The 23,451-nt window shown below is 40.3% G+C and overlaps 1 protein-coding gene across 4 annotated transcripts; it reads left to right on the top strand.

The window, feature by feature from the left end:
* The first annotated feature begins 9,826 nt into the window (after nt 1–9,826).
* Nucleotides 9,827–22,660, top strand: LOC115747806 (importin beta-like SAD2). 4 transcript variants are annotated; one of them, XM_030684101.2, is made up of 21 exons: nt 9,827–10,143; nt 10,472–10,641; nt 10,739–10,909; nt 13,321–13,431; nt 13,511–13,588; nt 14,070–14,266; nt 14,346–14,406; nt 14,864–14,938; nt 15,371–15,448; nt 15,556–15,618; nt 15,695–15,778; nt 15,857–16,026; nt 17,070–17,109; nt 17,196–17,339; nt 17,517–17,636; nt 17,727–17,942; nt 18,467–18,643; nt 18,998–19,676; nt 20,340–20,542; nt 21,263–21,398; nt 22,161–22,660. In XM_030684101.2, the coding sequence occupies exons 1-21, from the start codon at nt 9,999–10,001 to the stop codon at nt 22,307–22,309; spliced, it is 3,267 nt and encodes a 1,088-aa protein (XP_030539961.2). In that variant the 5' UTR covers nt 9,827–9,998; the 3' UTR covers nt 22,310–22,660. The 4 variants fall into 4 exon arrangements, with proteins under 4 accessions (XP_030539961.2, XP_048129255.1, XP_048129256.1 ...); XM_030684102.2 differs by lacking the exons at nt 9,827–10,143; nt 10,472–10,641 and adding an exon at nt 12,664–12,828 and having other exon boundaries at nt 10,787–10,909; XM_048273298.1 differs by lacking the exons at nt 14,070–14,266; nt 14,346–14,406 and having other exon boundaries at nt 9,828–10,143.
* Nucleotides 22,661–23,451: the final 791 nt, after the last annotated feature.

Below are 23,451 nucleotides of genomic sequence, written 5' to 3'. Positions count from 1 at the left end.
GTCGGGTGCGTTGTCCAGAGTTTATTTTTCGAGCAGCTATGGCCGCAGATAAAAGTAATTTTGTTCGCGCTTGCCTTGCCCTATCTTCTCTAGCATTGGTAGAAATAGTCATCTCCTTTCTTAGAACTACAGCAGAAGAGCAAAGCTTTTGTCAAAGGGGTTTCAGAAAATATAAATGGAATCCTTAAAATTTTCGGAAATCTGTGCAGTCAAATCTCGAAACATATTAATTTGTGCAATCGAGCTCCTCCTTGAGCTCCGTTCCTAGTTAAATGACGGGAAATGATGATGTTTTTGGGGCAACATGGTATTGATTTGGGGCAAAGTGGGCCACGCCGAAAGAATCCTAAAAGAGATGTTAAAGAAAGAAAAACCTTCTCTCGGGCTGAAACGAATCTTAAGCGGTATGTCCTGCTTTTCAATATGTTCAGATCTAGGCAAATATCTAGGTGTTCCTTTGATTCATGGACGAACATCTTCGAGGCATTTTTAACCACTATTAGAGAAGATAACAAATAGACTTAGTGGCTGGAAGTCTGATAGCCTGTCAATGGCAGGCCGCATCACGTTATGCAATGTTCTAAAGTCTCATCCCATGTTTGTTAGCAGACTGAGAAAGGTTGCCGTGTAGAGACAAGCGTCGCATGCACCTTCTGAATTGGAAGTCTGTTTGTAAGCCTAAAAAATGGGGCGGTCTTGGTCTCAGACCTCTTGAAGTTACTAACCAAGGTTCTAGCATGGGGCCTCAAGACGCAACCCAACTCTTTATGGACACAGGTTTTGCAAGCCAAATATTGTTTCCAACATAGAAATACTATTCAAGCTAAGCCCGGTGATTCGATGTTATGGAAAGCAATTGTTAATGTATGGCCAACTTTAGAGGAAGGAGCGGTATGGAGCTTGGAAAATGGAGAACATGTAAGTTTTTAGAAAGATAGATGGATTCCAGGATTGGAGTCACTTTACAACCTAGTTACTTCCCACATACCTCCATCTGAGACGGACAAAAAAGTTTGTGACTATGTGCTGAATGGGTGTTGAAACTTTCCACTTATCGAAGGAATCTTACTAGACGATGTAATCCTTAGAATTCGGGCTATCAAACCTCCAAGCAATTCTGATGGGAGAGCTACTTTAATGTGGGAAGGCAATAGCAATGGGTCTTTCAGCGTTAAGTCAGCATGTAAATTTATTAGTGGATCCGGCAACCAAGAAACATACAAGATATGGCCCCTTATATGGAAGTGGAGGGAACCTCAAAGTATTTGAACCTTCCTTGGCTAGAGGCTCATAAGCGCTTATTAACCAACGAACCGAGGACGTCTCGCAATCCGGGAGGTAACCCTTATTATCGGCGATGTGAGTCTTCACTAGAAATAACTTTGCATGTTTTGCGGGATTGTCCAGTTATTCAAAATATTTGGGTTGATCTTGTCCCACTACGTCGTCTGCAAGAGTTTTTCTCAATGAACTTATATCAATGGTCAAAATCCAATCCGCCTCACAAGGGGAGTTTCAACTCTCACCGTGATTGGAGTATTATCTTTGGTGTGAGTATATGGCTTTTTTGGCAATAGTGAAACAAGTCGGTTTTCCAAGAAAGTTTTATTTTTCCTTCCCACCCTATACATGTAATTCAATCACACACGAAGGAAATCATAGCTTCGCCAATGATCAACTTGGCTAAAAGTGGATCACGTGCTTTGCCCATTATGGTCGCTTGGGATCCTCCACTATCGGGATGGATTAAACTGAATATCGATGGAGCGTCTAAATGTAATCCTAGACTTGTAGGAGCTAGAGGGTTATTCCGAAATAAAGGGGGTGACTAGCTTGGCGGTTTTCTTCATTTTTTGGAATATGCTTGTCTTCACAAGCTGAATTATGGGCACTATGGTTGGGACTGTTAGAACATGTTGTATAGTTTTGTAGGTTTTCCCTCACATCTCTTCTTTCTCTTTGGTCCCACATAGGAAGAATGTTAAGCTCATTTACTCCTCTAAGTCTATATAAAGGCTTCTCATGTACACTGTTCATTACACCATTATTAGAGAACAAATACCATTCTCTTTTAATTTTTCTTTCTTATCATGGTATCGAGCCGTGGTTCTTGAAGAGTATGCTCTGCGATTGCCATCAATTGGATCTTCCGCATCATAAATTAAGACAATGAGCTCATTATTTTTTAAAGTATGCTCTACGATTGCCATAAATTGGATCTTCCGCATCAGAAATTAAGATAATGAGTTTAGGGCTTTTGGGCCATCATCCTTGCTCGTTCTAATCCGCGCTTCTTCTTTCTCAACCCTTTCCGTCATTTTTTTTTCCACCTCGATCCATATTTCTAGCTTTGCTAGTGATTTCTTTTTCTGTCGTCATGGGTGATTCTAGTGATCGTATTGACGTCAAACTCGATGGTTCAAACTATTCTCTTTGGAAACCATTGGCAATGGCAACACTTGTTTACCGCGACTTGTTTGAGCATGTTGAGGGACTTTGTCCTTATCCTGGTGCTCTTAAAAGTGACTCATTAGATGAAGTTGCGAAACGTGCCACCGAAATTCGAGCATGGAAAGTTGCTGATCGGAAGGCATGGGCTATCATTTTTGGTTCCATTGATCCTACTCTTCGCCCACATTTCTAATGTTGTTGAGGCGAAAAGTTTATGGGATCGGCTTGCCAAGATGTTCACCCGGACAAGGGACATTCGAGTTTATCGGTTGGAGCAAGAAATTTACTGTGCTACGCAAGGGTCTCGCTCTATTCGAGATTTCTACAATTACATGCACTCACTTTGGAGTCAATTGGATATTCTTGCTCCTATTCTCTACCCATCCCGCCCGAATTGTACTCGATGTCCATCTACTCGACTTCAGACTCAAGATAGGCACCGTCTAAATTCTTTTCTTATGAAGCTCGGCTCTCCCTATGAAGGTGTTCGTAGCCAACTTCTTCACCGCTCTCCAAGACCATCCCTCCTTGACGCTGTCAAAGAATTACGCTTTGAGGAAACTCATCTTGGTCTTCTTTCCTCCTCGGCGGTTTCTGATTCAACCGCTATTTTAAGCGCTCCACCACGCGTTCCGCCTACGGTTTTGGTTGCTCCACCACGTGTTCCGCCAACAGCTTTGGCTACTCCACCACGTCCTTCGCCTACTCGTGGTCCTCACCGCCTTTCATGTACGTATTGTCATCGTCCTGGTTATGACAAGTCGCATTTTGGAAGAAGAGGAATGTTTCACGCCTTTCTGCATCACCACGAGTCACTACCGCATCTCCAATCTCTCAACCTATTACTCGGGTTACTCCCTCTACGGATGACCGTATTGCTGCTCTTGAGGCCCAACTTGCCCGATTGAGTCCTTCTCTGCCCATGTCTTTTCCCAATTCTGGTACTTCTACAACTCTCTCATCTGCTGGAAGCACCGCTGCAGTTACTCCACCTTCAGGTGATATTTCTACTACTTGGGTACTTAACTCAGGAGCTGCTAGACATATGTCTACTTTCGCTATTTTTCTCACTAAGCTCTCCGAGCTCAAGCAACCAACACATTTCTTTACTGCTAATGGTTCTCCTCTACTAGCTACCCGACAGGGTACTCTTACCGTCTCTGAAGATTTCAATGTCCCCGATGTGTTACATGTTCCCTCTTTGGCTCTCAATTTATTATCCGTTGGACAACTCACCGATGCTGGATGTACTGTAAGCTTTACAAATAGCTCTTGCTTTGTGCGGGATCGTTTGAGTGGCAAGATGATTCGCAGGGGCGATAGACGGGATGGACTTTATATTATGCAACATCTCCATCTTCCAACTTCCTCTCTTCCTCATCCCGTGTTGGCTACCCACGATCTTGCTCTGTGGCATCGGCGTCTTGGACATATTCCGTCTTCTCGTCTCACCGTCCTTCACCAACAAGGTGCTTTAGGTCCTATTTCTTCTAGTAGTCTTCCTCCATGTTCTATCTGCCCTTTGGCCAAGCAATCTGCTAAGCCCTTTCTTGTTAGTAACTCTAGAACTAGTGCGATTTTCGATCTTGTTCATTTTGATGTTTGGGGTCCCGCCCCGCTCTCTTCCAAGAGTGGTTTCAAATATTATGTATCTTTTATTGATGATTATTCTCATTATACATGGGTCTATCTTATGCGTCAACGTAGTGATTTCTTTTCCATCTATCAGTCTTTTACTTCCATGATTTCCACACAATTTAATACAAAAATCAACGTTTTCCGTTTAGATTCAGGGGGAGAATATCTCTATGGTGCCTTTCGTTCCCTCTTAGCTAGTGATAGTACACTTCCTCGCTTATCTTGTCCTGGGGTTCCAGTTCAAAATGGAGTTGCTGAATGCAAGCATCGTCATATTCTAGAGACCACTCGAGCTCTCTTACTTGGCACATCCGTTCCCACCGAGTTTTGGGCTGAGGCTCTTCTCACGGCTGTTCATCTAATTAATCGCCTATCCTCATCTGTTCTCCATCAAGACACCCCGTTTCAGCGTCTCTACTCTCGACCTCCTAGCTATAATCATCTTCGAGTTTTTGGACGTACTTGTTTTGTCATTCTTCCACTCACCGAATGTACAAAGCTTACCGCCCGCTCTATCCCATATGCATTCTTGGGTTACAGCACCGAGCACAAAGGTTATCGTTGTTATGACCCAAATGCGCGACGTGTACGTATTTCTCGTGATGTTACGTTTCATGAACACATCCCTTTCTTTCCGACAAATACTACACCTCATGTTTCGTCTCCTGTTCCATTTATGGATTTTCCTATTGATCCTCTACCCGCCCCTTCTAGTCCCTCTTCTACATCGGATCTAGATATATTACCACCTTCTCCATCTTCACCTATCCCTTGTGCTGCACCTCCCGCTGTATTTGCCCTCGATGATTCCGCACAACTAGAGCCACGCCGTAATCCTCCTCGAGATCGGCGTCCACTTGCCCGGTATGTTGCTGCTACTTCTTATTCTACGGAGTTTGGTTCCTTTTTAGCTGCTGTTCATGTTATACAAGAACCTAATAGTTATCACGAGGCGCTCAAGCATGTAGAATGGCACCAGGCTATGTTTGAGAAACTCTCGGCTTTGGAGAGTACCGGTATTTGGGAGCTTGTGCCTCTTCCTCCAGGTCGCTCCCTCGAATCTTGCCGATGGATATATAAGATTAAGACTCATTCTGATGGCAGTATTGAGCGTTACAAAGCTCGTCTGGTTGCTCGAGGTTTCTCGCAAGAGTATGGTATCGACTATGAGGAGACCTTTGCTCCTATAGCAAAGATGACATCTGTCCGTGCTTTATTAGCTGTTGCTTCAATTCGTAGTTGGCCTCTCTTTCAGCTTGATGTGAAGAATGCTTTTCTTCACGGTGATCTTCAGGAAGATATCTTTATGCAACCTCCGCTTGGCCTTGCTCATACCTGCGGACGGGTTTGCCGCTTGCAACGGGCTCTTTATGGTCTCAAACAGGCCCCTCGTGCTTGGTTTGAGAAGTTCGATGATGCTATTCAGTCTGCTGGTTTCACTCAAAGTGATGTTGATCATGCTATGTTTGTTCATACCTCTTCTTCAGGCTGTACTATTCTTCTTCTTTATGTTGATGATATGGTCATCACCGGAGATGATCGTGATCATATTGAGCATACCAAGCGGCACCTTCAACAACATTTTGCCATGAAGGATCTAGGACCACCGCGCTATTTTCTTGGGCTTGAGATTGCTTGCAATTCACGTGGTATTCTCATTTCTCAGCAGAAATATACCGCTGATATTCCGTCCGTGGCTGCTCTATCGATTCACATACTTGTTGCCACTCCTATTGAGCTAAATCAGAAGTTTTGCCCAGACGATGGAGAACCTCTCTCCGATGCGACCCGTTATCGGAGCTTGTTTGGCGATCTTATTTATCTTACTATCTCCCGACCCGACATCTCCTATGTTGTTCATGTTGTCGGGCGGTTTGTTGCTGCTCCTTGAACAACTCATTATGTTCATTGTTCTAAGGATTCTGCGCTATCTTCGAGGCACTTTATCGCGTTCCTTATTTCTACCATCTTCTTCTGCTCTCAAGTTACGTGCCTATTCCGATGCTAATTGGGCTTCCAATGTCACCGGTCGCAAATCTATCACCGATTATTGCATTTTTCTTGGCGATTCACTTATTTCTTGGCGTTCCAAGAAACAACATATTGTCTCACGCTCCTCTACAGAGTCCGAGTATCGTGCTATGGCCGACACTATTGTTGAGATTGTTTGGCTTTGCCGCTTACTTGCCGATATGGGTGTTTCACTTACGGATCCTACTCCTTTGTATTGTGACAACAAGAGTGCCATTTATATCGATGCAAATCCAGTCTTTCATGAGTGTACCAAACATATTGAAATCGATTGTCATCCGACTCGTCATCATCTCCAAGCTCGCACTATTTCACTTCCTTTTGTTGGAACCGAGAATCAACTTGCCGATTGTTTTACGAAGGATCTTACATCACAACGATTTAAATTTCTTCTTTCCAAACTCTCGTTATTTGACCCACCTTGAGTTTGAGGGGGGTGTTAGGACATGTTGTATAGTTTTGTAGGTTTTCCCTTACATCTCTTCTTTCTCTTTGGTCCTACATAGCAAGAATGCTAGGTTCCTTTACTCCTCTAAGCCTATATAAAGGCTTCTCATGTACATTGTTCATTACACCATTATTAGAGAACAAATACCATTCTCTTTTAATCTTTCTTTCTTATCGGGGACTTACCATAGCAAAAGGACATGCTTTCCGTAAACTCGTAGTCGAGATGGACTCTCAAATTATCACCGAACTTGTTGATAAACAGAGTACAGAGGATACCATAGAGCCGGCACGACTTGCGGATATTCAAAGACTCTTGGGAGCGCTTTCGGAGTTCAAAATTCGTCATATCTTTCGGGAAGGCAATCGACCCGCGGATATGCTTGCAAATATTGATATAGCGAAGCGATTAGATACCACGTTCTACTTGCAGTCTCCAAGGAAATTATTCCATGTTTTGTTTAGTGATAAAGTTGGGATTGCTGATTTTAAGATATAGTTTCTTTTATTTTTTATTTTTTTGGGGGGTAAATGACTGTAGTTTCTTTTAGTTTGTACTTTCTATTTACTAAAAAAAAAAACCCGAAAAAAACAAAAAAATAGGAGTATAAAAGAAAAAGACCCCCAGAAAAAAAAAAAATCCCAACCCGGGGTCCCTCGTGGCCAACACCGTCACGAATCCTTTACGGCCACTCCTCCAAGTGAGCCTCCGTCTATGCCGGCAAGTCCGGCGGCTTCATGTTGCAAGCTCTCGGAAGCAACGTCGGCCTACCGGATTTCTCCATGTTGGATCCTGAACCATGCCCCTTGGTCCACCATTCCCGACTTCAGCAACACCCACCCACTCTCTCTACATTGAACGCACTAAAACAGAAGATTTCACAAATCTGAACAGTTTCTGTAGTGCCATTTGCGAGACTTGAAAAGTGTCAAACAGGATTCCGTTCACTTCCACACGGATGAGAGATTTTCCTTCTTATCGGAGACTTGTCGACAAAGGCTGCGAGGATACATTATGTCCGATTATGGCTTCGGGTCTCCCATGATGTCAAGATTTCATCGCAGTCAGTGATGACAGCCTTCTGAGCAGTCTCGGGGTGGTTTGAGAGTTTCTTTGGATTTTGTACCCTGGATGAACTTGAAATTGCTCTGATGCGTAGTTCTTTTCAAAAGATTCTTTCACAGGCGGATCATCTTTCAATTCTTTCAATATTATTCGGGTGATTGTTTCATCCTTTTTCATTGTTGAGTTATGTAAATATTCTTATTTGGAATAAAATGCACATTATTTCATCAATTTAATCGAAGCGAACAGTTTTTTTAATTATGCAATTGGCTGGTTATTTAAACAAGTCCGAGAATTTCATGTGTTGCGCGCCTCCACGATTTTTTTTAAATTTATTTATTGGCCATTGGGTCTTCCAGATGTTAAATTTCATCATTCAACCCATATTGGGAGTGATATGCCTCTATTCACGACACTTGCTGTAGCCTAGAAGCATATCACTCCCAATATGGGTTGAATGATGAAATTTAACATCCGGAAGACCCAATGGCCAATAAATAAATTTAAAAAAAAATCGGAGGCGCGCAACACATGAAATTCTCGGACTTGTTTAAATAACCAGCCAATTGCATAATTAAAAAAACTGTTCACTTCGATTAAATTGATGAAATAATGTGCATCTTATTCCAAATAAGAATATTTACATAACTCAACAATGAAAAAGGATGAAACAATACCCGAATAATATTGAAAGAATTGAAAGATGATCTCGCCCGTGAAAGAATCTTTTGAAAAGAACTACGCATCGAGCAATTTCAAGTTCATCCAGGGTACAAAATCCAAAGAAACTCTCAAACCACCCCGAGATCGCCGTAAGGTCGTCATCACCGATCGCAAAGTGAAATCTTGACATCATGGGAGACCCGAAGCCATAATCAGACATAATGTATCCTCGCAGCCTTTGTCAGCAAGTCTCTGATAAGAAGGAAAATCTCTCATCCGTGTGGAAGTGAACGGAATCCCGTTTGACACTTTTCAAGTCTCGCAAATGGCACTACGTAAACTGTTCGTATTTGTGAAATCTTCTGTTTTAGTGCGTTCATCATCGCCAATTTAGAGTGTGTTTGATTCACTGAAAACATTTTCCAAAAACGGTTTAGTCGAGGCAAAAAGGAAATTCGAATTTTAATTTTTAATTTTTATTCTTTTCTTTTCTATTTCTTTTATTCTTTTTATTTCTTCTCCTTTCTTCCTCCATTGCCACCGGCTGCAGAAGAATCTGGCGGGCCTAGCAACCACCGGCCGGTCGTGGTAAGGGGGAAGTAAACAAAATAAAAAAAAATAAAATAAAAGAAAATAATATTAAAATATTTTAAAATTTTAAAGAGGAGCAATTCCGAAAGGTATTTTTACTTCTTCAAATTGGGAAATTCACTTTCCTGATTTTGTATATAAACTTTTTATTGACTGGAAAGTATTTTTCTTTGAATATATCATTTTCCAGTGGACCAAAAGATGAAAGTTCGAAAAACTAATTCCTAAAACAAATGCACCCTTAATGTCAACTTGAACCCACAAGACTTAATTGGAATTCACCCCCAATGACAATCAACAAACAATAAGGCTCGATTCATACGGAAGTTGCAAACATGATAAGAGAGTCTTCTCAAAGCCATTGAGAGGCCCTCGCCGATGATGGCGGAGCAACGGATCTGCCCCATTTAAGAAATCACAACCACTCTCTAGACCGCTGCCAATTCAGTGATTGCTATCCTCCAATCATGTGATTTTTTGTTGATTTTTTTGTATATAATTTTTTCGAGTCTATATTAATTTTGGTTTGTTTATTTTTTTAAGTTTCTCGGCCCTTTTTTCTCCTTTATTGCATTATTCCAAGCTTTTTTTTTTACAAATACGACGCCTGGTCAACTCTACACTCATAAAAAAAAAGCTCTAAACTCATAAAGAACAATTAGAAATGGCCACGTTAACATTTTTCCGCTACACAAATTGAACGACTTAACGGGTACTCGATTACACGGATTGAATAAGTTCTAGTGCATTTTGAATTAACAAATTCTAAACATTTCATCACACTTATCTCAAAATTAAATATAATAAATTGTTAGGAAAAAGCACATCGTGCCGGGAATTTGATGCCCGGCATCTCCATTTTTCTTATTTCTGAGTTTTTTTTATCTCTCTTTTTATTTTTATTTTCATTAATTTATTTTTTCGCGTCACTCATTGACCCCAATTTCACCTTCAGTCTTTCCTCAGCTAGCTTCATCATCATTCACCCCGCCGCCATTTTTTCCCGCCCAATTACGATCTCCGCGTCCGCACTTCCTCCTCGGACCTCTCGCTAGGGTTTCGCAAGCGTCAGAGCCGCGACGCAGCTCCCCCCACGAGAGGCGCCGGCGCGATGGAGGTCCAGCAATTGGCTCAGCTCCTGAACGCCACCCTCGGCAGCTCCGACGGCGACGCCGTCCGCGCGGCCACCGCGGCTCTCGACGGCCTCGCGTCCTCCCTGCCTCGCTTCCCTTTCCACCTCCTCTCCCTCGCCACCGGTAAAACAATGCTCGTGAACTCATTTCGCTCATCGTTGGTCACTTGGAAATTGGCCATCGCACTTAGAAGAGACAGGAAGGATCGGGTTCTCAACTAAAGGACAATCGTGTTTGGAGTTTTAGCTTGCATTCTGTATGGACAGTTGCTCGCCCCTCGCCCGCTTATTGATCAGGGCGAGTTGTAGATACCTCGGCTTCTGGCTTTTGCCTATCGTGTGAACTTCAGTTTGATTCTGCTCTCGAAAGTTTCTATTCTGCTTCTACGCTGTGTATACCTGATCTTATGTTGAGTATCAGTTGCCAATTAATTTCTTATTTCGATGGATAGGCGGTGAAAATCAAGGTCTTAAAGTTGCGGCTGCCACTTACCTTAAGAACTACGTCAGGCGAAATATGGGTGAAAATCCATCATTAGAAGTTGGTAAGGAGTTTAAGGATCAGCTGATGCAAGCTTTGCTTCAAGTAGAACCAGAGATTTTAAAGGTTTTGGTGGAAGTGGTATGAGAATGTCCTAAACAGTTCTATCAATACTCAATTGTGCATCTAAATAGTTCCGCCAGTGATTAGTCATGTGAGAATTATCCTCCTTTGGCAGTTCAAGTTTGTTGCTGAAGTCGAGTTTGTGAAGCAATATTCGTGGCCTGAACTGGTGCCTGAATTACGCCTGGCTATTCAAAATAGCGACCAAATTAGTAACAATTCGAATTGTAAATGGAGGACTGTCAATGCCCTCACGATCCTTCATGCACTTATCAGGCCTTTTCAGGTACTGATCAATTCCCTCTTCCTCGTGCATAATTAGGGTACATTTAGACTGACTTTTACTATCTACTTTTGCTTAATCCAACTCTTTCATTGCACGCATTTTGACTTCTTTATTTAACTGGAAACACCTGAAACTTCCACAATATATAAAAATTGACATGTGACTTTTCAAACCTTAGATAATCTTTTAAAATTTGGCGAGAAAGCAAAAGTAGTTTTTGCTTAAGCATAAGCAAGTACGCCCTTAATTATAGCAATAAGCGACAAATAACACTTTTTATTGTTTCAAATTATCATTTAGTGAGATCTTTCTTACAGAGTGTTAAATTTTGCTGGAATAGTGGTAAGATTATTTACTCCTATTTCCTGGGTTTTGCACATTTAATATCTTTTCAGCAATCATGTCTGCTCAAAGACCTCATCATTTTGCTCTGATAATGGATCAGTTGACAGAGACATATTGAAGATGATACATCTTCATGTATATTTTTTCGCGGATAATTCTGTTAGTAGATAAAGCAAAAGCAGGAGTGTAAAGGAGAAACTGGAAATTTAGAGGGAAACATGGAATCTAAGTCGTAAGTCAATAAAAGTTATGATATGGTGTAAGTTTAGTAAAATTAGAAGTTTCAATTAACAGCTTTCAACATTGTGGATCAATTTTGCCAAAGTATGGTGAAATACGAACGTTTAGGATGATGTGGAGAAGTGCGCTTGGTGTTTTATATGACAGTCCAATACTGCTTAAGGGAAAATTATATATGATGATATAAAGGCCAATAATGCCTCGTGGCACAAAAAGCTGGGCAGTTAAACACCAACATGCGTACAAAACTAGTGGAGTGGAGATAAGAACGTTCTATTGGATTTGCGAGTACACAAGCAAAGACTGGATGACAATTGATTTTTGGAAAACTAAGGGTGCGTATGGTAACGCTCCAGAAACGCGTATGGTAAAAAAGTGTTCCCAAAGTGTTCCGGGAATACTTTTCGAAAACAGGAACACTTTTGGAGCGTAAACGAGAAACAAAAAATACTTGTTTCTTTGTTCCCGGAACACTTTTTATCAAAGCTTTTGAACACATTTTATAACGCAAGAGGAACACTTTTTGCAACCCTCCGTTCCTGGACTACTCCTTCACACTCTCAAACACGACGACTTCTTATCAAAGCTTTTGAACACATTTTTTTTTTGTAGTTACCAAACGCGTTTCTGTTCCCAAAAATCGTAGCCGGGAACAGAAACAGAAAAAAATGTTTCTGTTCCAAAAGTTATTCCGGGAACAGAAACGTTACCATACGCACCCTAAGTGTTGCTCTGATTGAGATAAGATGAGAGAAGCACGTTTGAGATGGGTTTTCCTCAATTAAATAAGGCCTTCGTATTCTCATGTAACGACTCGACTCAATTTGGATGACCCATGGTTCCAAAAGGAGCTTAAAAGGTGGACCATGTGGGGGTAAACCGCTAGTTGTGTATTGCTTAATAATCCCTTTCCCATTCTACATAGGACTTAGAGTATTACGCAACATTGAGGGTAAGTGGGGGTGAAGACTCGGTGTTAGAAGGAATAGCAGGAAACATGGGAATGATGAGGAAAGGTATAGGGTACCTAGAGCTTAATGAAGATTTACCAGAGAATCAAGTGTTAAAGTATCCCGCATCTCTTGCTTACGGGATTTTATATAGGACTTAATACATGTTATCTCCCTCTACCTAGTAATTTAAGCTTTTAGTTGAATTTTCTAACATAGCATGAGAGCCGTCCACCATCCCTCCTAGTTGCAATTGAGCGGCATGGTGGTGATGCCGGTATTGCAGTGTTCGCCTCGGATAAACCAAAGGCTAGTGCGAAGCCAGCCCGACGTGGGCATCGGGATTGCAGAGCATGGTAGATTGTTATGCCTTCAAATTGCAAGGTATGGGACTTGGATCCCATGCCGATGTTGTGAGACTTCGATTTGTGGTTCAGTGGCCTTGGGCTCTCCCACCTAAACAACTAGCTCTTGGGGTGTGGTTCTTCTAAGGTCCATCTAGGTTGCATTTTCTAACAGAGTGGATGACATAATGGATTCATAAAGCCACTCATTTAGTGGATCGAGGCCTAGTTTGTGTTGCTGCTTTGATTCAACTGGGTGTCTGCCTTGACAATCAATATACGGTGCCCACTTCTCTCTTATAAGCTATTTGTTTGTGTTTTTAGCTTATACTAATCCATCTTCAACTGTAATGTTTTGGCCATTTCAGTTGTAGAATCTGTTTTGCACCCTTGTATATATGCATTGCTTCCTTTAACTAAAGAACCAGTTGGTAAAAGAATCACCTTGTGAGATGCAAAACTGCGGAAGTTTGTAGTACGTATCTTGAGTTCTCAATATCTGTAAAAGTAAATATAACTTTTTTTTTGCCAGTACTTTTTGAACCCAAAGGTTGTTATGGAGCCGGTGCCGCCACAGCTAGAACTGATTGCAGAAGATATTCTCGTACCACTGCTAATTGTTTTCCATGGTCTCGTTGGAAAGGTGAATTCTTTACTTTCTCTACTATTTCCCTCGTATATCATTGAAGTGCACTATAATGAATTTATTGCTGTTGAAATAGGTCAAAGCAGCCAATATCATGACTGATATAAGTACCGAGAAGATTATACTTATCATATGCAAATGCTTCCATTTTGCTGTAAGTTATGCTTTTCGTGTCTTGACGGCCTTCCTTATTTATTACTGCACCATACACTTTAACGATAAGTTTTTGGGATATCAAACGTTCGGACGCAAAGATTGCTTTATGATGACCAATTCGTTGTTTTCTCATACTAATCATTACGTAAATACGGTAACCTAGGTTCAGACCACTGTATGCCTCAGATTCTCTGTTAGGTGCTAGGTTATGTTGTCTCCATAAACTATGATCGAACGTGGGACATGATGAACACGTATGAAGCTGGACTTATGCAAGCCAAGAGAATGGGAGAAGCAAAATTTTTGTGAAGAAGAAAAATGCAATAGCTGAGACAGCAGTACCTTTTCTGCCAACTGAAACACCTGTCACATTGTTGCTTTCAATCTGGAAATTTAGACAGCTTGACTTTTTTAGCACATTTCCTTTCATGCATTGGTTTTTTTGAATTAGTTGTTAAGCTTGTCTTTTCCCTGTACAGGTGAGGTCACATATGCCATCTGCTTTGGCTCCTCACATGGCTTCATTTTGTCGTGATTTAATTGAGATTTTGGATTCTTTGACTTTCGATTCTGTAGTGCCGTCGGCAAATGAGTATTTGCAGAGGTTAAAAGCTGCGAAGAGAAGTTTGCTTATTTTCTGTGCGCTAATTACTCGACACAGAAAACACTCTGATAAGTAAATCACTTTCTATTTTTTTGTTAAGCAGAAGACTATTGGGTTGTGTTTTATGGTATGTATCTGCCAATTTTTTCAGGTTGATGCCCGACATTGTCAACTGTGCTTTAAGTATTGTCAAGTACAGCAGTAATATCAGCGTAAGTAGTCTTCTAGGATTTTCAATTTCTTTTGCTTGGCCATCAATTTCCATCTTGGCTAGCCCTAAGGATAACCTGGGCACTAGAAATGTGTCCGCATGGATTAAAAGTTTCCCATTGTAGATAGAATCCGTCTTCCTATGCCTAACCGCTTCTGGCTCACCAAATTGTTTCTCATAAATGCAATCAAGGCCAGGGCCTAAGGACCAAATTTTCTGTAAGGCAGGTTTCTGCTTAGCTTTAGGCAATGATGGGATGGGAGTGAGTAACATGAGCAAGTGGGAAAGTGCTCTTTTTTTCTCCTGGGCCTTTTCAAACTTCGGCTCATCAAAGTTGATTTCACCTGTATATGTATCTAAGCTCCGTTTTTCTTTCTAGAGTCGTGTTTTAGCACTTTGCTATTTGCTTGCCTCTTCATCAATTGTATATCTGATAACGAGTTCTATTTTGGATGCAGAAACTAGATTTTCGGACAGAGAGGATTCTTTCACTTGCTTTTGATGTTGTTTCACGTGTTCTAGAGACTGGACCAGTAAGTTTCCAGCTCCGGCGATAACTAATTAACTAGTGGTTACCTGGAGTATTCTATTGAATTTCTTCAGAAAAACTTGTTGCCAAAAAATGCATTCTGCGAATTGTGTTCTAAAATGGATGGGGTTTTGGTATGATACTTATGAGTAGTCTTCACTGGACACACACACATGTATGTGTAGCAGGCAAACACATCGCACACTGGTATACATTAAGTTTTAAATGGTGGATATATCCTGTTATAATAGGTCTCACTCGGGAGTTTTTCAAAAATTAGTTTTTGGAAACATTAGTTATGGATTTTTGCTGGATGGACATTAAATTAGTTTTAATCACTAGCTATCAATATATTCAAATAGCCTAAAGGACTTTGCACCTTGATCTATACTGACAAATATAGATTGTATTCTCTATATTTTTCCACTTTAACTAGGGTTGGAAGATTGTTTCACCACACTTCTCTTTTATATTGGACTCTGCAATTATGCCAGCATTGGCTATGAATGGAAAGGTAAGGCTTCTGATCTCTGCTATTGTAGTCGAAAAGTAGCTTATAGAGATTGTCTCCTTATTTTACTTCTGTAGCTAATTTACCTCAAATGTCTCTATTTGCAATAGGACATATTAGAGTGGGAAGAAGACGCAGATGAGTACATAAGGAAGAACCTTCCATCTGAACTTGTATGGTTGCTAATGAAATATTTTTCTCACTTTATATGTGAGTAGCTATTTGTCACAGCTTCCAATCTGTATGCAGGAAGAGTTTTCTGGATGGCGGGAGGATCTGTTCACAGCCAGAAAGAGTGCGATAAATTTACTTGGTGTCATGTCAATGTCAAAGGTTGGTGCTTGATTCTCTTACATCGACCATGTGGAAGTTGCTTGTGTAATTAACTTTATCGTTTTTGTTTAACTGCAGGGACCTCCAATGAGGAGTTCCAAATCGACTTCTTCAAAGCGGAAAAAAGGTGAAAAGAACAAGCGAGATAGTCAGCAGTCTTCTGTGGGGGAGTTATTGGTTCTTCCCTTTTTGTCCAAGTTCCCTGTTCCTACTGATGATAATGCTTCCCACCCTACAATCTTAAATAAGTGAGTAGGTGGAATCAATATTCTATATGTACATCCAAGTCCAGAGTGGTAAAACACGGTAGAAATTAACTTATTGGGCACTGTCTAATTAGCAACTTTTTCCACTGATTTTTCTTCTGCTTTTTTGCCTTAAAAAGAGAGTGCACAATGTTATCAATATAAGCAGTACAGGTAAGAAAAGGAACTATATCTTAAGTACTTTGGTCCTGTTTACTATTTCATTGGCTAAAGAATGCTTTTTCCTTAGTCCAATCATTTTGTAAACTCTCTCTCTCTCGCTCTCTCGGGCACGCGTTCAGGGGAGTCGAATAACTCATACTTTATAATAAGATTTTCATGGACCTATCCTCTTGTTAGTTATCTTTACATCAAGTGTTCACCGATTCTTTTTTGAAATGCTTTTCCTTTTTTCTGCATGTCCAATAGATATTCACAGCACGATAAGGTTTTCTAAAAGACTATCTGCAGTTTATAATTGGTGCTATCAAAGCTGGACATACATGGGAGATGACCTGCTTGCACTCAAAAAGTTGCATATTTTCCTTATAGTAATATTCAAAGAATGTTCTTCATGGGGAGTCGAATAACTCATACTTTATAATAAGATTTTCATGGACCTATCCTCCTCTTGTTAGTTATCTATACATCAAGTGTTCACCGACCAGATTGTTTTTTGAAATGCTTTTCCTTTTTTCTGCATGCCCAGTAGATATTCACAGCATGATAAGTTTTTCTAAAAGACTACCTGCAGTTAATAATTGGTGCTATCAAAGCTGGACATACATGAGAGGTGACCTACTTGAGCTCAAAGCATTGCATATTTTCCTTACATTAATATTCAAAGAATGTTCTTCATGAGTGCGAGTTTCTCACCTTTTGATAGTTCAGAACTCTAAATTTTGACTTCCATTCTCTATACTTTATATTTTTAAGCCAGTTGGTCATCATTATTTGCATTTAGTGTTTTATTTAGATGGCTGTAAATATGAATGTACAGTCTTGGGAAGCCTAAATCTTATTCTTTATTCAATGTGTTTGTGCAGTTACTTTGCGGTGTTGATGGCTTATGGTGGACTGGAAGATGTAAGGCACAAACAGCTGTGTGGTGCAAATTGACATTTTTTATGAGTACAAATTGAAATCTCTTTGTTTTCATGCTGCAAATACAGTTTTTAAGGGACAAACAACCTGGATATACAGCAACTCTTCTTCGTACACGAGTTCTACCACTATACACGATATCAGAAAAGGTGCCATACTTGGTGGCAGCTGCAAACTGGGTTGTTGGAGAGCTTTCATCTTGTCTACCTGAAGTAAGAATGAACCTTAGGAATGTTATCTCTGCAAGAGAATTAATGTTGTTTGACCCACTGAGTAGAATCCAGATTGGTCAGCTAGTGTGGTGCTCACTGCTCGATACTGCTTTCATTCTTATTGAGTGCTTATTGAATAGAAGCACTTATCCTTCTAAGTTGTATGTTTGCTTTCAGGATATGAGCTCTGAAGTATACTCCCATTTGCTTAAGGCCTTATCCATGACGGATACAACGGATATTTCTTGCTATCCTGTCCGTGTTGCAGCTGCAGGGGCGATGGCTAGGCTATTTGAAGTAGGTTCCCAGTAATTTTTGTATGGTCAAATGTTTAAATTGGATTTCTCAGCATGATGTATTAATTTGACTTCAGTTTTTTCCTGGCAGAATGATTACCCACCACCTGAATGGTTGCCACTTCTTCAAGTTGTGATTAATAGGATCAATGATGAAGACGAGGAAAGCAGCATTTTATTTGAGCTTCTGAATTCTTTAATGGAGGCTGGAAATGAAAGTGTCATGGTTCATATCCCAGACTTAGTTTTACCACTTGTTGGCGCCATCTCAAAGTTTTTACCTCCTGATATGGAGCCATGGCCCCAAGTATGTTTGCATTTTGCAGACTGACTATCTATTTGCTATTCTTATTCGTTTCTCTTCCATTTGTGTCTCTGGCCTTTTGAATAACTGTTATGCTTTCTTGTTCCAAATGCACTTTTATGCCTTTTCAACTGATAGACTTTACCAATCGTAAATGAACCGGTCTGGAACCACATGAACTTTTAACTCGGCAAGGCCACAAGTTCAATGATGTAGGGTGTATTTACTTGTATATTGTTCACAACCTGCATTATGTTTCAAACTCACCATGCTGCCGCTATAGTCCCTTGTGCTCCAGCCATGTTGCACCTGATGGTGCTCGTCTTTGCATGTTACTGTGCAGTCCCTTTTGGTCTGATGCTATAGAGTTGGAGTTCCTTTGGGTCCTAAAACCTAGAACTGTAGTTTCCTGGATTTATTTTTAAATAATGGTTTGGGACTGTTATGAATGTACATGTGCTTTGCAGCTACAGGCCTTAATTGGTTGTAATTGATTTTGATGATAAGGTTACTGTTTTGCTCTATAGGTAGCTGAAAAGGGCTTTGCAACTTTGGCGGTGATGGCTCAATGTTGGGAGAGTTTTATAAGTGAAGAAGCCAATGAGCATGAATCATCTGAAAAGTGCGCATCTGGGCGAGCTATAATCGGTAGAGCTTTCGCAGTTCTTTTGCAAGAGGCTTGGCTCAAACCAAAAAATCTGTTGGTTAGTTTCCAGTAACATATATTAATGTCGTTATCAGACAGTTACGTGTGTTGTTCCCTTGGAAAACTTGATTTGCCTTGCTAGTTTATCATTTCAAGTCAATTTTGATAACCAGAATATGGTTTCCCAGAATGATATTTAGTTTCTTCCAATGTACTAGGTGTCCCTTTGCATGAGGCACTTCGTAGTATAGATGATTCATTAGCAAAATAAAAGCCCTCTCTTGCGTTCTGTCTGCATAAGTCATTTCTGGGAGGAGCTAATTGTAGAAATTTTACTCTAATCATTCCTGTATGCTTCTACACAGATTTCTATTCTGCCCTGACACTTGGCCTTTCCTCTATGTTGGTTCAGGAAAGTGAAACATCCGCGCCTTCCTCGTGTGTAGATCATGCATCAACATTACTTGGGTCGATCATGCTATCTGTTACGGAAATCAACTCAATTCTAGAGCTTAAAGTGTCAGAACTATTATCAGTTTGGGCTCATCTTGTAGCAGACTGGCATGCTTGGGAAGAATCAGAGGATTTATCAGTTTTTGACTGCATTAAGGAAGTTGTCAGACTGTCCACTGAATATGAGCTGGCTGATTTCTTGTCAAGACGTGTACCATCGCCTCCTGCCCCACCTGTTCCTCCACTATCTATTGTTGAAGGTATTGGAGCTTTTGTAAGTGAAGCCATCACACAATATCCATCTGCAATGGGCAGAGCATGTTCCTGCGTTCATATGCTGCTTCATGCCCCAAGCTACTCATCTGAAACTGAAAGTGTAAAGCAGTCATTAGTGATTGCATTTTGCCAGGCAGCCTCTTCTAGTTTCTACAGAATTTACCGAAAGCAGCCCTCTCCACTGTGGAAGTCTTTGTTGCTTGTTATTGCATCATGCTATTTGTATTGTCCTGACACTGTGGAGGAGATATTGACAAGGAACCAAGACGGTGGCTTTGCAGCCTGGGTATCAGGATTATGTTCGGTTGCCTCCCCTTCTTGTACGATTTGTCTATCAGGAGAATCCGAGATTAAGTTATGTGGTTAGTAGCACACTTGAATCCTCAAGCAGAAGTCAAGACATAATCGATTCTTTTTCATCCTTAAGATTTCAGCTCATTCATCTTGAGTTAAAGTGGAAGATATTGATATTTCTTTTGGGCTGACCTTGTTTAGCTATACTTGATTAGCTATATTTTTTTCAAGCCTGTATCTCTAATTAATGCACTTCATTATTGGATGACTTTAAATAAACAGACTTCTAACTCTTAGAAAGTATGATCTGTCAATTCAGCTTTAACTATTAAGTAAATGGATTGATTGATGAGAGAGAAAATAGAAGGGTGAAAATAACCTGTCATAAATAAATAAAAAGTTAAGAAACACGTTAGGTAAAATTAAAAACTAAGCAAAAAATTTTATGAGTCACGTCAAATGAAAAACATAAACAATGGATATCTAGAGTGTATGAAGTTCCTCTTTTAACTCTTGCTCATAAATCTACAAAATCAGTCATATCCTTAAGAAAGTTATCCCAGACACTGCAAGCCCATGCATAGCATGGTTATGTCAGTATGAAGTATAATACTTGAATTGTTAAGAAAATCTTGCGTAAATTTTTGTTTGGTATTTCAGTTCTGTTTTGTATACACATCCATTATTTAAGTTGAAACGATTACTCATTCAGACTTTTTGGTACTGTGTAGTAATGGCACTGGTGAAGGTGATTGAGCGGTTATTAGAGCTCGGAAATTTTTCTTCCGGTATAGGCCGTGAATGCTTCACGTCACTGCTGGAGGCAACAGCGAAATTGAAAGAAGTGGAAGATAATGCAGAGGTGGAGGAAGAAGAAGAAGAAGAGGTACAAGAAGAAAGTGGCGATGAAGATGAAGAGGAAACCGATTATGAGGTCAGCTCTTTTACCAGTTCTCTTCTTACCAATGAAAAGAAAAAAAGTTAGCAATGATGGTTCTTAAGTCCGAAGCATAAGAGTAGAGGGATCTTATCCGATGTCAGTATTCTTAACAACGCATCCAGTATCTATAGGTCCCTTTGAGAATTGTGGTTCGTAAATGTGGGTTCTCGATGGTAGGGATGCTTTTTTAACTAATCAGACCGGCAGAGAGACTCCATGGTTTAAAGGTGCAATTCACATCCTGGGTCAATAAATGAAGCATCAAGATGCAATTGACAACAAAAACTAGTATGTTGGATAAGATTATCCTCTCGAGACATTCGAGCTCTCTGTCTTTAGGAGATAGTTTGGAGAACTGATGGTCTTAAGGAGAGAGTTTGGAGAGAAAGTGCATAGCTTGAACCTACTTCCAGCTATGCGACATGTCTTCTTGTATAAGTTTTATGGTTCAAGCTGCTTGAAAGAGTAAATAACTGGTTATGTAAGTTCCATGGATTTTGATGCAAGATTGGATAGCGGGTTCAATTGTTTGAACTGGGCTTTTTTCTCGGGACAATGTTGAAAAGAACTTCAGTTTTATCAAGCAGCATAACGTACCAGCGAACTATATAACATGAAAATTCTACTTGATGGCTAAAGGGTAACTTAATTATTTTTTCTAGATATATTCAGAGAATGCTTCCTTCTCTGTAAGTCGTTTTTAAATTGTACCAGGATTCAGATGATGACGAGCATGAAGAAACTCAAGAAGAATTTCTGGAAAGATATGCCAAAGCTGCGATTGATCTTGAAGATGGTAATGCCGTTGAAGAGGGAGATGTCGAATGTGAAGACCTTGAGCCTGATTTGGGTAAAGTTCTGTGTTCTGCTTGTGAGCTGTGTGAAAACACTTGTGGTTATTGTTACAAACTTAATCTGCTTGAATTGTGTCACAACCCTGATTGTCTAAGTCACTTACAATGGACACTATCTTACATTTGAGTTCGATGAGATGCAACTTCCATGCTTTCATCATAGTCACAAGCTTCAGAAGTCTCATGTGGTAGTCAGATAGCCGTAAAAGTAGAATTTTCGTATTGCTGTCGATGGCTGCTTTTTTAAGGCCCTCTTTTGGAGGTGATATCGACTGCAAGGTTTGTGAGTTTGTTTGTTTGGGACAGAATATAGGTATGAAGTGTTTTCCAAAGGGACTGGTGGACTTTTTAGCCCCATAACTCCATCTACAACATCTTCCTAAAACTAGTTAATTAGCAAAGCAAGTGGCATGCAAGGCAACCAAGTTCAGGCTTATTAGTTCTTGGGCCCCCTTAGGTTGCATAGAATTCAGATTGCACAAGGAGAAACTGCTTCAGAATTTTTTTTTTGGGAAATCCCAGTACAGTTCTTGTTGCAAATGTATCTATTTTTTCGAGTGAAATGAGTTTTCTCTTGACCTTTGAGGCATGGTTGCCCGTACAAGGAATTGTGTCCACAAGGTTAACCCGAGGGATTGTATGTGGGGTTCTGTTTTTTTATTTTTATTTTTTTTGGGGCCTGTTTAACAATTTTCATGCTCAGGGTAAACTTTGTGATGATCTTACTAATCGATTTGTGTCTGTATGATACAAACTAGGCCATCTGGAGGAGATTGATCACCAACGGCTTGTCTTCTCATTGATAGAAAGACATCGAGATGTTCTCCTGAAAGGGCAGGTGTTGCCACCTCAGCTCGTTTTGACTTTGCGCGGTGCCTTCCCTGAGCAGTTTTCGTTGTTGCAGTAGCACAGATGAGAAAGTTAAATTAATGTTCCCTGCATGTCAATGTGGTAGGGAAGTACGATCCCGTCTTGCTTGATTCCTATCGGGCAGCAGTCTTTGCCTCGAGGTAAAAGACTACTTAAAATGTAGCCGTTGAAAGGAACTGTAGAGTGTCCCTGGCTTGTTGTCTCATTAACAATTTTTATGGCAAGGTTTTATTTTATCGAACGCTGTGGCATTCCGGAGCAAGACTCCAGATGTAGGGAGTCTTCGGTGTTCTAACAATGGGCTAAAGTATGCTTTCTTTCCTTGATTATAAACTAATGCTAAGCTATCAGAAAAAATGACATGTCCATGGTGCCGATTTGCCCCGAACCAAGGAATATCCATCTGCAGTGGCTACGGAACCTTGTGCTTACTCTGAAAATTCATATGCTAACTCTGAAAATAACTTGGATTGAAGTGGCAATGAGAAGCGAGAATAAATTCATTTCTTTTTGGGCGGAAAAGTCTGCTCTCTTGAGTTTCATACTTCAAAGGCAATTGTCATTGGTAGGAGCTAAATGACCGACTGGAGGGACGGTGGACATATGGAGTTGGAGGTTACAGAGATCGACACTGTTGAACCGGTACGGAAAATATTTTGCTTGTAATGATAAATTTGTAGCCATAAATTGCAATTAGTGATGAAAACAGTTTTTATTGACTCTTTTTTCAAGAGATGAAATGACTATAATTTGGAAGTTTTTTTTTTTTTTAATTTCTAATTTTTCGACCAAACAAGCGAAGTCTTAGTACAAAATGAATCGGATTGGTACACCATGGGCCAGGAAAAATAAATATCATGCAATAGCAGATCTGTCCTTTTATTGCCGCAAAATATTTTGGAATTCTATTGCTTCCTTCCGTAAGAAGGGGAAGCCTAGACATAGTGTTGTCAACCTCTGAACTTCTTCTCTCGAGTTCTGCTCCTAACTTTTTTCCCAAATTGAAGTAATCACCCTTGGTTTAATTGTGATTATGTCCTGTCATTCCGAATTCACAGGATAAAAAACTTCAATTATAATGTAAGCTCTTGCAAAAAGCCAACAATTTAGGATGCTCACATTTGGCCTTGTCTCGAGTCTCTCAACAAGGAAAATCATTACTCGTCCTCGCCAACGCCA

This window comes from Rhodamnia argentea, chromosome 1 (genome assembly GCF_020921035.1).
Source record: "Rhodamnia argentea isolate NSW1041297 chromosome 1, ASM2092103v1, whole genome shotgun sequence".
In the NCBI taxonomy this organism is placed as follows: Eukaryota; Viridiplantae; Streptophyta; class Magnoliopsida; order Myrtales; family Myrtaceae; genus Rhodamnia; species Rhodamnia argentea.
The sequence above is the reverse complement of the archived record's forward strand: the minus strand, read 5'-3'. Positions and strand labels throughout refer to the sequence as shown.

Excerpts from the sequence above, each read along its gene's own strand:
- LOC115747806 (XM_030684101.2), top strand. The coding sequence starts at position 9,999 with ATGGAGGTCCAGCAATTGGCTCAGCTCCTGAACGCCACCCTCGGCAGC. Across the intron at positions 18,644-18,997 it reads TCAAACCAAAAAATCTGTTG|GAAAGTGAAACATCCGCGCC; the intron begins GTTAGTTTCCAG and ends ATGTTGGTTCAG. Across the intron at positions 21,399-22,160 it reads AGACCTTGAGCCTGATTTGG|GCCATCTGGAGGAGATTGAT; the intron begins GTAAAGTTCTGT and ends GATACAAACTAG.